We start from the raw sequence: 17,522 nt of genomic DNA on the forward strand, positions 1-17,522 counted from the left end.
GCCCTGGACTGGCGTGATACTAATTGGCCGCTGCGTGCAAGGTGCTGCCGGTTACCCCAGGAGACAGCGCTCCTTAACCTCATCTTGCAATGTAGTGGTACAGCTGACGTATAAAATATACTGCACTATATAAATTACTGTTAAGAAACAAAAATATAGAAAACATTAAAATATAATATACTGCGGGAGATTATTCCTCACAGCGCCGCGACACAGAGACCAGGTCAACATTCCAAGGACATAACCAGATTTCCAGGACTTTATTCACATCAGTCATAGAGCTAAACCCTAAACACCTCATCAGACTGTGACTCTCTCTTGTTGCTGGTGAGATATGATCTGCTGGCTAGTTAGTATTTCAGGCAACTTCTTAGCTCTCACAAATCCCTATCTTCCAATCCCAGCCTAGGCTTTGTGTGACCATGGAGAAACCCCCTGACCCCTGCAATTGTACATACAGTATGCTTTCTGAGAGGAAATCTCCTGCAGGTTGTGTTGGTTGGGGCCAATGTTATCGCATGTTTTTAAATTGTGTTTCTAGTACTCTGACCAGCACTAAACAGATTCCTATAACTTCTGTCTAGCAATGCCAATCTTCCTGTGACTACTGTCCAGCAATGCCCAGCCTCATGTGACTACTGTCCTGCACTGCCCAGCTTCATGTGACTACTGTCCAGCAATGCCCAGCCTCATGTGACTACTGTCCTGCACTGCCCAGCTTCATGTGACTACTGTCCAGCAATGCCCAGCCTCATGTGACTACTGTCCTGCACTGCCCAGCTTCCTGTGACTACTGCCCCACACTATCCAGCTCCCTGTGACTACTGTCTTGCACTTCCCAGCTCTCTGTACCTGTCCACCACTGCCCAGTTTCCTGTGACTACTGTCCAGCAATATCCAGCTTTCTGTGACTACTGTCCCACACTGCCCAGCTCCCTGTGACTACTGTCCTGCACTGCCCAGCTTCCTATGACTACTGTCCATCACTGTCCAGCTTCCTGTGACTACTGTCCATCACTACCCAGCTTCCTGTGGCTACTGTCCATCACTACCCAGATTCCTGTAACTACTGTCCACCACTGCCCTGCTTCCTGTAACTACTGTCCACCACTGCCCAGTTTCCTGTGACTACTGTCCACCACTGCTCAGCTTCCTGTGACTACTGTCCAGCATTCGCCATCTTCCTAAGTCCATCATCTAGCACTGTCCAGCTTCCTATGTCCATCATCTAGCACTGTCCATCTTCCTATGGCCATCATCTAGCATTCCCCAGCTTCCTATGTCCATCATCTAGCTCTGTCCAGCTTCCTATGTCCATCATCTAGCATTCCCCAGCTTCCTATGTCCATCATCTAGCATTCCCCAGCTTCCTATGTCCATCATCTAGCACTGTCCAGCTTCCTATGTCCATCATCTAGCACTGTCCAGCTTCCTATGTCCATCATCTAGCACTGTCCAGCTTCCTATGTCCATCATCTAGCATTCCCCAGCTTCCTATGTCCATCATCTAGCACTGTCCAGCTTCCTATGCCCATCATCTAGCACTGTCCATCTTCCTATGGCCATCATCTAGCACTGTCCAGCTTCCTATGTCCATCATCTAGCAATGTCCAGCTTCCTATGTCCATTATCTAGCACTGTCCAGCTTCCTATGTCCATCATCTAGCACTGTCCAGCTTCCTATGTCCATCATCTAGCACTGTCCAGCTTCCTATGTCCATGATCTAGCACTGTCCAGCTTCCTATGTCCATCATCTAGCACTGTCCAGCTTCCTATGTCCATCATCTAGCATTCCCCAGCTTCCTATGTCCATCATCTAGCACTGTCCAGCTTCCTATGTCCATCATCTAGCACTGTCCAGCTTCCTATGTCCATCATCTAGCACTGTCCAGCTTCCTATGACTACAGTCCAGCACTCTGGTAACAATAATGCTTTCTTATGTCTCTGGCAGGGGGCGGTGGAAAGCGCAAGGGTAAAAGCAAAAAGTGGAAGGAGATACTGAAGTTCCCACACATCAGTCAGTGTGAAGAGCTGAGAAGGAATACAGGTGAGTTTGGCTGTTCTGGGGTCCTAGGGAAGTGTGCGTGGGGGGGTCTCCCGTGATGAATGGAGGAAATACATCACATTCAGTGTTGTGGGCAATGGTGCAAGTAGATGTTTTTTTATTACAGGTATTCTGTGTGTGCTGCACAGAGGTGGGCATGGCCACAATGCACAAGGGCGTGTCTGCGCGACATGCACCCGTTTCTCATTAATGTGGGGTCCAAATTGGTTATACGCTGCCTGGGGCCTATTTAAAAACTGCATTCTGTCACAGGCTGTTTGCGTATTACCTGTGCTGGGGATTGGAGTTATAGAGAGAGCAGAGCAATGAGCTGCAGCACAGAGATGTCACCTGTGGAGTTATAGAGAGAGCAGAGCAATGAGCTGCAGCACAGAGATGTCACCTGTGGAGTTATAGAGAGAGCAGAGCAATGAGCTGCAGCACAGAGATGTCACCTGTGGAGTTATAGAGAGAGCAGAGCAATGAGCTGCAGCACAGAGATGTCACCTGTGGAGTTATAGAGAGAGCAGAGCAATGAGCAGCAGCACAGAGATGTCACCTGTGGAGTTATAGAGAGAGCAGAGCAATGAGCTGCAGCACAGAGGTGTCACCTGTGGAGTTATAGAGAGAGCAGAGCAATGAGCTGCAGCACAGAGGTGTCACCTGTGGAGTTATAGAGAGAGCAGAGCAATGAGCTGCAGCACAGAGGTGTCACCTGTGGAGTTATAGAGAGAGCAGAGCAATGAGCTGCAGCACAGAGGTGTCTCCTGTGGAGTTATACAGAGAGCAGAGCAATGAGCTGCAGCACTGAGATGTCACCTGTGGAGTTATACAGAGAGCAGAGCAATGAGCTGCAGCACGGAGGTGTCACCTGTGGAGTTATAGAGAGAGCAGAGCAATGAGCTGCAGCACAGAGATGTCACCTGTGGAGTTATAGAGAGAGCAGAGCAATGAGCTGCAGCACAGAGATGTCACCTGTGGAGTTATACAGAGAGCAGAGCAATGAGCTGCAGCACAGAGATGTCACCTGTGGAGTTATACAGAGAGCAGAGCAATGAGCTGCAGCACAGAGATGTCACCTGTGGAGTTATAGAGAGCAGCGCAATGAGCTGCAGCACAGAGATGTCACCTGTGGAGTTATAGAGAGAGCAGAGCAATGAGCTGCAGCACAGAGATGTCACCTGTGGAGTTATACAGAGAGCAGAGCAATGAGCTGCTGCACAGAGATGTCACCTGTGGAGTTATACAGAGAGCAGAGCAATGAGCAGCAGCACAGAGATGTCACCTGTGGAGTTATAGAGAGAGCAGAGCAATGAGCTGCAGCACAGAGATGTCACCTGTGGAGTTATAGAGAGCAGAGCAATGAGCTGCAGCACAGAGATGTCACCTATGGAGTTATACAGAGAGCAGAGCAATGAGCTGCAGCACAGAGATGTCACCTGTGGAGTTATACAGAGAGCAGAGCAATGAGCTGCAGCACAGAGATGTCACCTGTGGAGTTATAGAGAGAGCAGAGCAATGAGCTGCAGCACAGAGATGTCACCTGTGGAGTTATAGAGAGAGCAGAGCAATGAGCTGCAGCACAGAGATGTCACCTGTGGAGTTATACAGAGAGCAGAGCAATGAGCTGCAGCACAAAGGTGTCACCTGTGGAGTTATACAGAGAGCAGAGCAAGGAGCTGCAGCACACAGATGTCACCTGTGGAGTTATAGAGAGAGCAGAGCAAGGAGCTGCAGCACAGAGATGTCACCTGTGGAGTTATAGAGAGAGCAGAGCAATGAGCTGCAGCACAGAGATGTCACCTGTGGAGTTATACAGAGAGCAGAGCAATGAGCTGCAGCACAGAGTTGTCACCTGTGGAGTTATACAGAGAGCAGAGCAATGAGCTGCAGCACAGAGATGTCACCTGTGGAGTTATAGAGAGAGCAGAGCAATGAGCAGCAGCACAGAGATGTCACCTGCGGCTCATTGGACCCTCTCTCTGTAATTGCGAAACCGCAGTACGTATACGCATTATGGGCCTCATTCTGCCGCCATTGCATTGTGATTACAGGCGCACAGGAATCCATCACAAAGTGAGTGACATGCTGTCAGGGTTTGGGGGTGGTGACAGGGGGCCGGGTGGTCGTCAATACGCAGACGCGTTTGTCCGTTGTTTTATGGGCGTGCATAAATTACCCGCTGCGATTGTATACGCAGCATGACAGCTCTCTGAGTGCGAGGAGACTTGTAGTGTTTGCGGCTGGTCAGACGTGGTTAATGCTGTGTGACTGCCCGATGTACGGCGATGGTACCGATGTTTACGCAGGAGTGCGACGAGAAGGCAGCAGGGAGCGTCTTTATGTGGGCTGCGCTTTGGCGCATTAGCATAATTTAGTAACTGCGATCCGTAGGCGATTACAGTTGTGATGGCATTCAGGTCCGCAGCTAAGTCAGACCCTATGTGCAACTGTCATTTATATGGTACAGGCAGCGCCCAGCTCACAGCAGGTACAGTATAGTATACAGTCACTATGCAGGTACTGGTCAGGACTGGAACTACCGATGACTCCTCATACATCTACCTCTTCTAGTCCCGCCATACCGTGGCGTGACTCTGTAGCACCGAGCGTCTTTTCGGGCATCTTTTTACCTTCAAATGCGTCTTATTCGCATTTGCGGGTGTATCTGCATGCGAAACGCTACGTTACAGTGTTACAGCCGCTGACAGTGTAACATAGCATTTAGCATGCAGATACACCCCCAGTCACACACACAGAATATAGGCATGTAGATACACCCGCAGTCACACACACAGAATATAGGCATGCAGATACAGCCGCAGTCACACACACAGAATACAGGCATGCAGATACACCCGCAGTCACACACACAGAATATAGGCATGTAGATACACCCGCAGTCACACACACAGAATATAGGCATGCAGATACACCCCCAGTCACACACACAGAATATAGGCATGTAGATACACCCGCACTCACACACACAGAATATAGGCATGCAGATACACCCCCAGTCACACACACAGAATATAGGCATGTAGATACACCCGCAGTCACACACACAGAATATAGGCATGCAGATACAGCCGCAGTCACACACACAGAATACAGGCATGCAGATACACCCGCAGTCACACACACAGAATATAGGCATGCAGATACATCCGCAGTCACACACACAGAATATAGGCATGCAGATACACCCGCAGTCACACACACAGAATATAGGCATGCAGATACACCCGCAGTCACACACACAGAATACAGGCATGCAGATACACCCGCAGTCACACACACAGAATACAGGCTTGCAGATACACCCGTAGTCACACACAGAATATAGGCATGCAGATACACCCGCAGTCACACACACAGAATATAGGCATGCAGATACACCCGCAGTCACACACACAGAATACAGGCATGCAGATACACCCTCAGTCACACACAGAATATAGGCATGCAGATACACCCGCAGTCACACACACAGAATATAGGCATGCAGATACACCCGCAGTCACACACACAGAATATAGGCATGCAGATACACCCTCAGTCACACACACATAATATAGGCATGCAGATACACCCTCAGTCACACACAGAATATAGGCATGCAGATACACCCGCAGTCACACACAGAATATAGGCATGCAGATACACCCTCAGTCACACACAGAATATAGGCATGCAGATACACCCGCAGTCACACACACAGAATATAGGCATGCAGATACACCCGCAGTCACACACACAGAATATAGGCATGCAGATACACCCGCAGTCACACACACACAGAATATAGGCATGCAGATACACCCTCAGTCACACACACAGAATATAGGCATGCAGATACACCCGCAGTCACACACACAGAATATAGGCATGCAGATACACCCGCAGTCACACACACAGAATATAGGCATGCAGATACACCCGCAGTCACACACACACAGAATACAGGCATGCAGATACACCCTCAGTCACACACACAGAATATAGGCATGCAGATACACCCGCAGTCACACACAGAATATAGGCATGCAGATACAGCCGCAGTCACACACACAGAACAGGCATGCAGATACACCCGTAGTCACACACACAGAATATAGGCATGCAGATACACCCGCAGTCACACACACAGAACAGGCATGCAGATACACCCGCAGTCACACACACAGAATATAGGCATGCAGATACACCCGCAGTCACACACAGAACATAGGCATGCAGATACACCCTCAGTCACACACACAGAATATAGGCATGCAGATACACTCGCAGTCACACACAGAATATAGGCATGCAGATACACCCGCAGTCACACACAGAATATAGGCATGCAGATACACCAGCAGTCACATACAGAATATAGGCATGCAGATACACCCTCAGTCACACACACATAAAATAGGCATGCAGATACACCCTCAGTCACACACACAGAATACAGGCATGCAGATACACCTGCAGTCACAAACACAGAATATAGGCATGCAGATACACCCGCAGTCACACACACAGAATATAGGCATGCAGATACACCCGCAGTCACACACAGAATATAGGCATGCAGATACACCCTCAGTCACACACACATAATATAGGCATGCAGATACACCTGCAGTCACACACACAGAATATAGGCATGCAGATACACCTGCAGTCACACACACAGAACATAGGCATGCAGATACACCCGCAGTCACACACACAGAACATAGGCATGCAGATACACACTCAGTCACACACAGAATATAGGCATGCAGATACACCCGCAGTCACACACAGAATATAGGCATGCAGATACACCCGCAGTCACACACACAGAATACCATGCAGATTCACCCGTAGTCACACACACACAGAATATAGGCATGCAGATACACCCGCAGTCACACACAGAATATAGGCATGCAGATACACCCTCAGTCACACACACAGACTATAGGCATGCAGATACACGCGCAGTCACACACAGAATATAGGCATGCAGATACACCTGCAGTCACACACAGACTATAGGCATGCAGATAAACCCGCAGTCACACACACAGACTATAGGCATGCAGATACACCCGCAGTCACACACACATAATATAGGCATGCAGATACACCCACAGTCACACACAGAATATAGACATGCAGATACACCCTCAGTCACACACACATAATATAGGCATGCAGATACACACGCAGTCACACACACAGAATATAGACATGCAGATACACCCTCAGTCACACACACATAATATAGGCATGCAGATACACATGCAGTCACACACACAGAATATAGGCATGCAGATACACCCGCAGTCACACACACATAATATAGGCATGCAGATACATCCGCAGTCACACACACAGAATATAGGCATGCAGATACATCCGCAGTCACACACACATAATATAGGCATGCAGATACACTCGCAGTCACACACACAGAATATAGGCATGCAGATACACCCGCAGTCACACACACAGAATACAGGCTTGCAGATACAGCCGCAGTCACACACAGAATATAGGCATGCAGATACACCTGCAGTCACACACACAGAATATAGGCATGCAGTTACACCCGCAGTCACACACAGAATATAGGCATGCATATACACCTGCAGTCACACACACATAATATAGGCATGCAGATACACCCTCAGTCACACACACAGAACACAGGCATGCAGATACACCCGCAGTCACACACAGAACACAGGCATGCAGATACACCCGCAGTCACACACAGAACACAGGCATGCAGATACACCCGCAGTCACACACACAGTATAGGCATGCAGATACACCCTCAGTTCCACACACATAATATAGGCATGCAGATACACCCGCAGTCACACACAGAACACAGGCATGCAGATACACCCGCAGTCACACACACAGTATAGGCATGCAGATACACCCTCAGTTCCACACACATAATATAGGCATGCAGATACACCCGCAGTCACACACACAGAATATGGGCATGCAGATACACCCTCAGTCACACACACAGAATATAGGCATGCACATACACCCGCAGTCACACACACAGAATATAGGCATGCAGATACACCCGCAGTCACACACACAGAACATAGGCATGCAGATACACAAGCAGTCACACACACAGAATATAGGCATGCAGATACACCCGCAGTCACACAGAATATAGGCATGCAGATACAACCGCAGTCACACACACAATATAGGCATGCAGATACACCTGCAGTCACACACACACAGAACATTGGCATGCAGATACTACCGCAGTCACACACAGGACATTGGCATGCTGCATATCATTGCATTCAGCAGAAGCTGCTTGTGCTAACTATTCACATCACTGTGCGAATAAGAAGTATTTGAAGGTAAAAAGACACACAAAGACGCTCGGCGCTATCGAGGCACACTGAGCTCCCGCGTTGTGTGGGCATGCAGATACACCTGCAGTCACACACACAGAATATAGGCATGCAGATACACCCGCAGTCACACACACACAATATAGGCATGCTGATACACCCGCAGTCACACACACAGAATACAGGCATGCATCTACACTCGCAGTCACACACAGTATATAGGCATGCAGATACACCCTCAGTCACACACACAGACTATAGGCATGCAGATACACTCGCAGTCACACACAGAATATAGGCATGCAGATACACCCGCAGTCACACACAGACTATAGGCATGCAGATACACCCGCAGTCACACACAGAATATAGGCATGCAGATACACCGGCAGTCACACACAGAATATAGGCTTGCAGATACACCCGCAGTCACACACACAGAATACAGGCATGCAGATACAGAAGCAGTCACACACAGAATATAGGCATGCAGATACACTCGCAGTCGCACACACAGAATATAGGCATGCAGATACACCCCCAGTCACACACACAGAATACAGGCATGCAGATACAGCCGCAGTCACACACAGAATATAGGCATGCAGATACACCCGCAGTCACACACACAGAATATAGGCATGCAGATACACCCGCAGTCACACACACAGAATACAGGCATGCAGATACAGCCGCAGTCACACACACAATATAGGCATGCAGATACACCTGCAGTCACACACACACAGAACATGGGCATGCAGATACTACCGCAGTCACACACAGGACATTGGCATGCTGCATATCATTCTATTCAGCAGAAGCTGCTTGTGCTAACTATTCACATCACTGTGCGAATAAGAAGTATTTGAAGGTAAAAAGACACACAAAGACGCTCGGCGCTGTCGAGGCACACTGAGCTCCCGCGTTGTGTGGGCATGCAGATACACTTGCAGTCACACACACAGAATATAGGCATGCAGATACACCCGCAGTCTCACACACACACAATATAGGCATGCAGATACACCCTCAGTCACACACAGAATATAGGCATGCAGATACACCCGCAGTCACACACACAGAATACAGGCATGCATCTACACCCGCAGTCACACACAGAATATAGGCATGCAGATACACCCTCAGTCACACACACAGACTATAGGCATGCAGATACACTCGCAGTCACACACAGAATATAGGCATGCAGATACACCCGCAGTCACACACACACAATATAGGCATGCAGATACACCCGCAGTCACACACACAGAATACAGGCATGCATCTACACCCGCAGTCACACACAGAATATAGGCATGCAGATACACCCTCAGTCACACACACAGACTATAGGCATGCAGATACACTCGCAGTCACACACAGAATATAGGCATGCAGATACACCCGCAGTCACACACAGACTATAGGCATGCAGATCCACCCGCAGTCACACACAGAATATAGGCAAGCAGATACACCCGCAGTCACACACACAGAATACAGGCATGCAGATACAGCCGCAGTCACACACAGAATATAGGCATGCAGATACACTTGCAGTCACACACACAGAATATAGGCATGCAGATACCCCCGCAGACACACACACAGAATACAGGCATGCAGATACAGCCGCAGTCACACACAGAATATAGGCATGCAGATACACCCGCAGTCACACACACAGAATATAGGCATGCAGATACAGCCGCAGTCACACACAGAATATAGGCATGCAGATACACCCGCAGTCACACACTCATATTATAGGCATGCATATACACCTGCAGTCACACACACAGAATATAGGCATACAGATACACCCGCAGTCACACACAGAATATAGGCATGCAGATACACCTGCAGTCACACACACAGAATATAGGCATGCAGATACACCCGCAGTCACACACAGAATATAGGCATGCAGATACATCCGCAGTCACACACAGAATACAGGCATGCAGATACACCCTCAGTCACACACACAGAATATCGGCAAGCAGATACACCCGCAGTCACACACAGAATACAGGCATGCAGATACACCCACAGTCACACACAGAATATAGGCATGCAGATACACCCTCAGTCACACACACAGAATATCGGCAAGCAGATACACACGCAGTCACACACAGAATATAGGCATGCAGATACACCCGCGGTCACACACAGAATATAGGCATGCAGATACACCTGCAGTCACACACACAGAATATAGGCATGCAGATACACCCGCAGTCACACACAGAATATAGGCATGCAGATACATCCGCAGTCACACACAGAATACAGGCATGCAGATACACCCTCAGTCACACACACAGAATATCGGCAAGCAGATACACCCGCAGTCACACACAGAATACAGGCATGCAGATACACCCACAGTCACACACAGAATATAGGCATGCAGATACACCCTCAGTCACACACACAGAATATCGGCAAGCAGATACACCCGCAGTCACACACAGAATATAGGCATGCAGATACACCCGCGGTCACACACAGAATATAGGCATGCAGATACACCCGCGGTCACACACACAGAATATAGGCATGCAGATACACACGCAGTCACACACACAGAATATAGGCATGCACATACACCCGCAGTCACACACACATAATATAGGCATGCAGATACATCCGCAGTCACACACACAGAATATAGGCATGCAGATACATCCGCAGTCACACACACAGAATATAGGCATGCAGATACATCCGCAGTCACACACACAGAATATAGGCATGCAGATACATCCGCAGTCACACACACAGAATATAGGCATTCAGATACACCCGCAGTCACACACACAGAATATAGGCATGCAGATACACCTGCAGTCACACACAGAATATAGGAATGCAGATACACCCGCAGTCACACACAGAATACAAGCATGCAGATACAGCCGCAGTCACACACACAGAATACAGGCATGCAGATACACCCGCAGTCACACACAGAATATAGGCATGCAGATACACTCGCAGTCACACACACAGAATACAGGCATGCAGATACACCCGCAGTCACACACAATATAGGCATGCAGATACACCCGCAGTCACACACACAGAATATAGGCATGCAGATACACCCACAGTCACACACACAGAATATAGGCATGCAGATACACCCGCAGTCACACACCCATAATATAGGCATGCATATACAGCTGCAGTCACACACACAGAATATAGGCATGCAGATACACTCGCAGTCACACACAGAATATAGGCATGCAGATACACCTGCAGTCACACACACAGAATATAGGCATGCAGATACACCCGCAGTCACACACACAGAATATAGGCATGCAGATACACCCGCAGTCACACACACAGAATACGGGCATGCATCTACACCCGCAGTCACACACAGAATATATTCATGCAGATACACCCGCAGTCACACACACAGAATACAGGCATGCATCTACACCCGCAGTCACACACAGAATATAGGCACGCAGATACACCCGCAGTCACACACACAGAATATAGGCATTTAGATACACCCGAAGTCACACACAGAATATAGGCATGCAGATACACCAGCAGTCACACACACAGAATATAGGCATGCAGATACACCCGCAGTCACACAGAATATAGGCATGTAGATACACCAGCAGTCACACACACAATATAGGCATGCAGATACACCTGCAGTCACACACACACAGAACATAGGCATGCAGATACACCCGCAGTCACACACAGGACATTGGCATGCTGCATATCATTCTACTCAGCAGAAGCTGCTTGTGCTAACTATTCACATCACTGTGCGAGTAAGAAGTATTTGAAGGTAAAAAGACACACAAAGACGCTCGGCGCTATCGAGGCAAACTGAGCTCCAGCGTTGTGTGGCGCGACTTGTAGGGCACGGAGGATAGATGTATGTGGAAATATCTGTAAGATAAATCAACGCAAGCAGCAGCATAGAAGCTGAGCTGATAAAAAAGAAAGTGAGTGAGAGACTCAAAAGTAGGAGGAGCTGTGAAGCCGTCAGGCACTGCAACTCGCTCAGCGGCACGGGGTGCAGATAATGGCGCTGCCGCGGTGGTAAGGCGGTATGGTGCACTGGCAACTAATTTCTTACTGGTACACTGTACTGGCCTCTACCTCCTTACATTTACTACTGGTTGTGGGCAAGACCATAGTCATTAACTCCTCCACACGCAGTATGTGCACAGAATACCTCCAACATTCATATCACTAACTGTTACTATGATCTCACAAAGACATTGGTCTGGCTCTCTGGTAAGTAATATAAATATAATAACTCTACGTAATATGTGACTGTTGTAGGAGAATATAGGGGAAAGGGACAGCTAGAAGGAGAAGAGAGAATGTAGGAAGTAAGAGAGAGCTAGCAGCAGAAAAGAGACAACTTATAGGAGAAATAAGAAAGCTAGGAGGACAAAAGAGACAGCTTGTAGGACAATAGTGAGAGCTAAGAATAAAAAAGCCGAAAGCCTACAGGAGAAGAGGAGACAGCTTGTAGGAAAGAAATGGAGAGAGAGAGAGAGCTAGGATGAGAAGAAGAGACAGCTTGTAGGAAAAAGGAGAGGGAGAGAGCTAGGAGGAGACAGCTTGTAGGAGAAAGGAGAGGGAGAGAGCTAGGAGGAGACAGCTTGTAGGAGAAAGGAGAGAGAGTGCTAGGTTGAGAAGAGGAGACAGTTTGTAGGAAAATGGAGAGGGGGGAGCTAGGATGAGCTGGGAGGAGACAGTTTGTAGGAAAAGAGAGAGAGAGCTAGGATGAGAAGAGGAGACAGCTTGTAGGATAAAGAAGTGGAAGAGAGCTAGGATGAGAAGAGGAGACAGCTTGTAGGATAAAGGGAGACCAGGGATGAGAGAGGAGACTGCTTGTTGGATAAAAGACAGGGAGAGAGCTAGGATGAGAAGAAGAGACAGCTTGTAGGAGAAATGGAAAGAGAACTAGGATGAGAAGAGGAGACAGCTTGTAGGATAAAAGAGGGAGAGAGCTAGGATGAGAAGAGGAGACAGCTTGTAGGATAAAAGAGGGAGAGAGCTAGGATGAGAAGAGGAGACAGCTTGTAGGAGAAACAGAAAGAGAGCTAGGATGAGAAGAGGTGACAGCTTGTAGGAGAAAGGAGAGAGAGCTAGGATGAGAAGAGGTGACAGCTTGTAGGAGAAAGGAGAGAGAGCTAGGATGAGAAGAGGAGACAGCCTGTAGGAGAAAGGAGAGGGAGAGCTAGGATGAGAAGAGGAGACAGCCTGTAGGAGAAAGGAGAGGGAGAGCTAGGATGAGAAGAGGAGACAGTCTGTAGGAGAAAGGAGAGGGAGAGCTAGGAGGAGACAGTGATTTTGCTGCTGGAGAGGGATTGCACATCTGAAGTAATCAGCGAAATTTTCTCTGTCCTATTAAATGTTGTATTTTCTAAGTTTATGTTTATTTATTTTCTTTCCGCTTTGCTTTGAAATGGAGCTTTTGAAAGCCTGGCACTAGAAATCTGCTGTTTGCCCCCCATGACTTGGGTACTGCTGGTAGCACTGCCAGGTGCCTTGTTCTGCCTCCCCTGACCGCACATCACTGTTGGATACTGCTGGGGGTAATTTCATGTGCCTTGTTCTGCCTCTCCTGCCTACCCTGACCACACATCACTGTTGGGTACTGCTGGGGGCTCTGCCACACGCCTTTTTCTGCCTGTCCTGCCTCAACTAAATGCACATCACTGTTGGGTACTGCTGGGGCACTGCCACACGCCTTGTTCTGCATCTCCTGCCTCCCCTGACCGCATATCACTGTTGGGTACTGCTGGGGGCACAGCCACGCGCCTTGTTCTGCCTCACCTGACCACACATCACTGTTGGGTACTGCTGGGGGCACTGCCACACGCCTTGTTCTGCCTCTCCTGCCTACCCTGACCACACATCACTGTTGGGTACTGCTGGGGGCACTGCCACACGCCTTGTTCTGCCGATCCTGCCTCACCTGACCGCACATCACTGTTGGGTACTACTGGGGGCACTGCCATGCACCTTGTTCTGCCTGCCCTGACCACACATCACTGTTGGGTACTGCTGGGGGCACTTCCACGCGCCTTTTTCTGTCTCTCCTGCCTCACCTGACCGCACATCACTGTTGGGTACTGCTGGGGGCACTTCCACGTGCCTTGTTCTGTCTCTACTGCCTCACCTGACCGCATATCACTATCACTGTTGGTTACTGCTGGGGGCACTGCCACACGACTTGTTCTGCCTCTCCTGCCTCATCTGCCAGCACATCACTGTTGGGTACTGCTGGGTGCACTGCCACGCGCCTTGTTCTGCCTCTCCTGTCTCACCTGACCACACATCACTGTTGGGTACTGCTGGGGGCTCTGCCACACACCTTTTTCTGCCTGTCCTGCCTCAACTAAATGCACATCACTGTTGGGTACTGCTGGGGCACTGCCACACGCCTTGTTCTGCATCTCCTGCCTCCCCTGACCGCATATCACTGTTGGGTACTGCTGGGGGCACAGCCACGCGCCTTGTTCTGCCTCACCTGACCACACATCACTGTTGGGTACTGCTGGGGGCACTGCCACACGCCTTGTTCTGCCTCTCCTGCCTACCCTGACCACACATCACTGTTGGGTACTGCTGGGGGCACTGCCACACGCCTTGTTCTGCCGATCCTGCCTCACCTGACCGCACATCACTGTTGGGTACTGCTGGGGGCACGGCCATGCACCTTGTTCTGCCTGCCCTGACCACACATCACTGTTGGGTACTGCTGGGGGCACTTCCACGCGCCTTGTTCTGTCTCTCCTGCCTCACCTGACCGCACATCACTGTTGGGTACTGCTGGGGGCACTTCCACGTGCCTTGTTCTGTCTCTCCTGCCTCACCTGACCGCATATCACTATCACTGTTGCTTACTGCTGGGGGCACTGCCACACGACTTGTTCTGCCTCTCCTGCCTCATCTGCCAGCACATCACTGTTGGGTACTGCTGGGTGCACTGCCACGCGCCTTGTTCTGCCTCTCCTGTCTCACCTGACAGCACATCATTGTTGGGCACTGCCATGTGCATTGTTCTGCCTCTCCTGCCACCACTGACTGCACATCACTGTTGGGTACAGCTGGGGGCACTGCCACGTGCCTTGTTCTGCATCTCCTGCCTCCACTGACTGCACATCACTGTTGGCTACTGCTGGGGGCACTGCCACACACCTTATTATTCCTCACCTGGCCGCACATCACTGCTGGCTACTGCTGGGAGCACTGCCACGCGCCTTGTTCTGCCTCTCCTGCCTCACCTGACCACACATCACTGTTGGGTACTGCTGGGGGCACTTCCACACGCCTTGTTCTGCCTCTCCTGCCTCAACTAAATGCACATCACTGTTGGGTACTGCTGGGGGCACTGCCACACGCCTTGTTCTGCCTCTCCTGCCTACCCTGACCACACATCACTGTTGGGTACTGCTGGGGGCACTGCCACACGCCTTGTTCTGCCTATCCTCCCTCACCTGACTGCACATCACTGTTGGGTACTGCTGGGGGCACTGCCATGCACCTTGTTCTGCCTGCCCTGACCACACATCACTGTTGGGTACTGCTGGGGGCTCTGCCAAACGCCTTGTTCTGCCTCTCCTGCCTCACCTGACCGCACATCACTGTTGGGTATTGCTAGAGGCACTGCCACGTGCCTTGTTCTGCCTACCCTGACCACACATCACTGTTGGGTACTGCTGGGGGCTCTGCCACATGCCTTGTTCTGCCTCACCTGACCACACATCACTGTTGGGTACTGCTGGTGGCACTGCCACTCACCTTGTTCTGCCTCTCCTGGCTCACCTGACCACACATCACTGTTGGGTACTGCTGGGAGCACTGCCACGCGCCTTGTTCTGCCTCTCCTGCCTCACCTGACCACACATCACTGTTGGCTACTGCTGGGGGCACTTCCACTTGCCTTGTTCTGTCTCTCCTGGCTCACCTGACCGCACATCACTGTTGGGTACTGCTGGGGGCACTTCCACGCGCCTTGTTCTGTCTCTCCTGCCTACCCTGACCACACATCACTGTTGGGTACTGCTGGGGGCTCTGCCACACGCCTTGTTCTGCCTCTCCTTCCTCAACTAAATGCACATCACTGTTGGGTACTGCTGGGGCACTGTCACACGCCTTGTTCTGCCTCTCCTGCCTCCCCTGACTGCATATCACTGTTGGGTACTGCTGGGGCCACAGCCACGCGCCTTGTTCTGCCTCACCTGACCGCACATCACTGTTGGGTACTGCTAGGGGCACTGCCACACGCCTTGTTCTGCCTCTCCTGCCTACCCTGACCACACATCACTGTTGGGTACTGCTGGGGGCACTGCCACACGCCTTGTTCTGCCTATCCTGCCTCACCTGACCGCACATCACTGTTGGGTACTGCTGGGGGCACTGCCATGCACCTTGTTCTGCCTTCCCTGACCACACATCACTGTTGGGTACTGCTGGGGGCTCTGCCACATGCCTTGTTCTGCCTCTCCTGCCTCACCTGACCGCACATCACTGTTGGGTATTGCTAGGGGCACTGCCACGTGCCTTGTTCTGCCTACCCTGACCACACATCACTGTTGGGTACTGCTGGGGGCTCTGCCACATGCCTTGTTCTGCCTCACCTGACCACACATCACTGTTGGGTACTGCTGGTGGCACTGCCACGCACCTTGTTCTGCCTCTCCTGGCTCACCTGACCACACATCACTGTTTGGTACTGCTGGGGGCACGGCCATGCGCATTGTTCTGTCTCTCCTGGCTCACCTGACCGCACATCACTGTTGGGTACAGCTGGGGGCACTGCCACGTGCCTTGTTCTGCATCTCCTGCCTCACCTGACCGAACATCACTGTTGGGTACTGTTGGGGGCACTTCCACGCGCCTTGTTATGTCTCTCCTGCCTCACCTGACCACACATCACTGTTGGGTACTGCTGGGGGCACTTCGACGTGCCTTGTTCTGTCTCTCCTGCCTCACCTGACAGCATATCACTATCACTGTTGGTTACTGCTGGGGGCACTGCCACATGACTTGTTCTGCCTCTCCTGCCTCATCTGCCAGCACATCACT

The 17,522-nt window shown here is 50.4% G+C and overlaps 1 protein-coding gene across 2 annotated transcripts in view; it reads left to right on the forward strand.

Annotated features, from left to right (window-relative positions):
* The window catches only part of GRK5 (G protein-coupled receptor kinase 5), a 534,562-nt gene that overhangs the window by 150,745 nt on the left and 366,295 nt on the right, over positions 1-17,522 (forward strand). For both annotated transcript variants that reach the window (XM_088466452.1, XM_088466450.1), the window contains exon 2: positions 1,954-2,049. Coding sequence is in view for 1 of the 2 variants with exons in the window: in XM_088466450.1 (XP_088322576.1) it covers positions 1,954-2,049 (96 nt within the window). In the remaining variant the exon portion in view is untranslated. The remainder of the gene's footprint in view (positions 1-1,953; positions 2,050-17,522) is intronic.

The sequence above is a fragment of the Taudactylus pleione genome, unplaced genomic scaffold (genome assembly GCF_031769625.1).
Source record: "Taudactylus pleione unplaced genomic scaffold, aTauple2 ptg003137l, whole genome shotgun sequence".
Classification (NCBI taxonomy): Eukaryota; Metazoa; Chordata; class Amphibia; order Anura; family Myobatrachidae; genus Taudactylus; species Taudactylus pleione.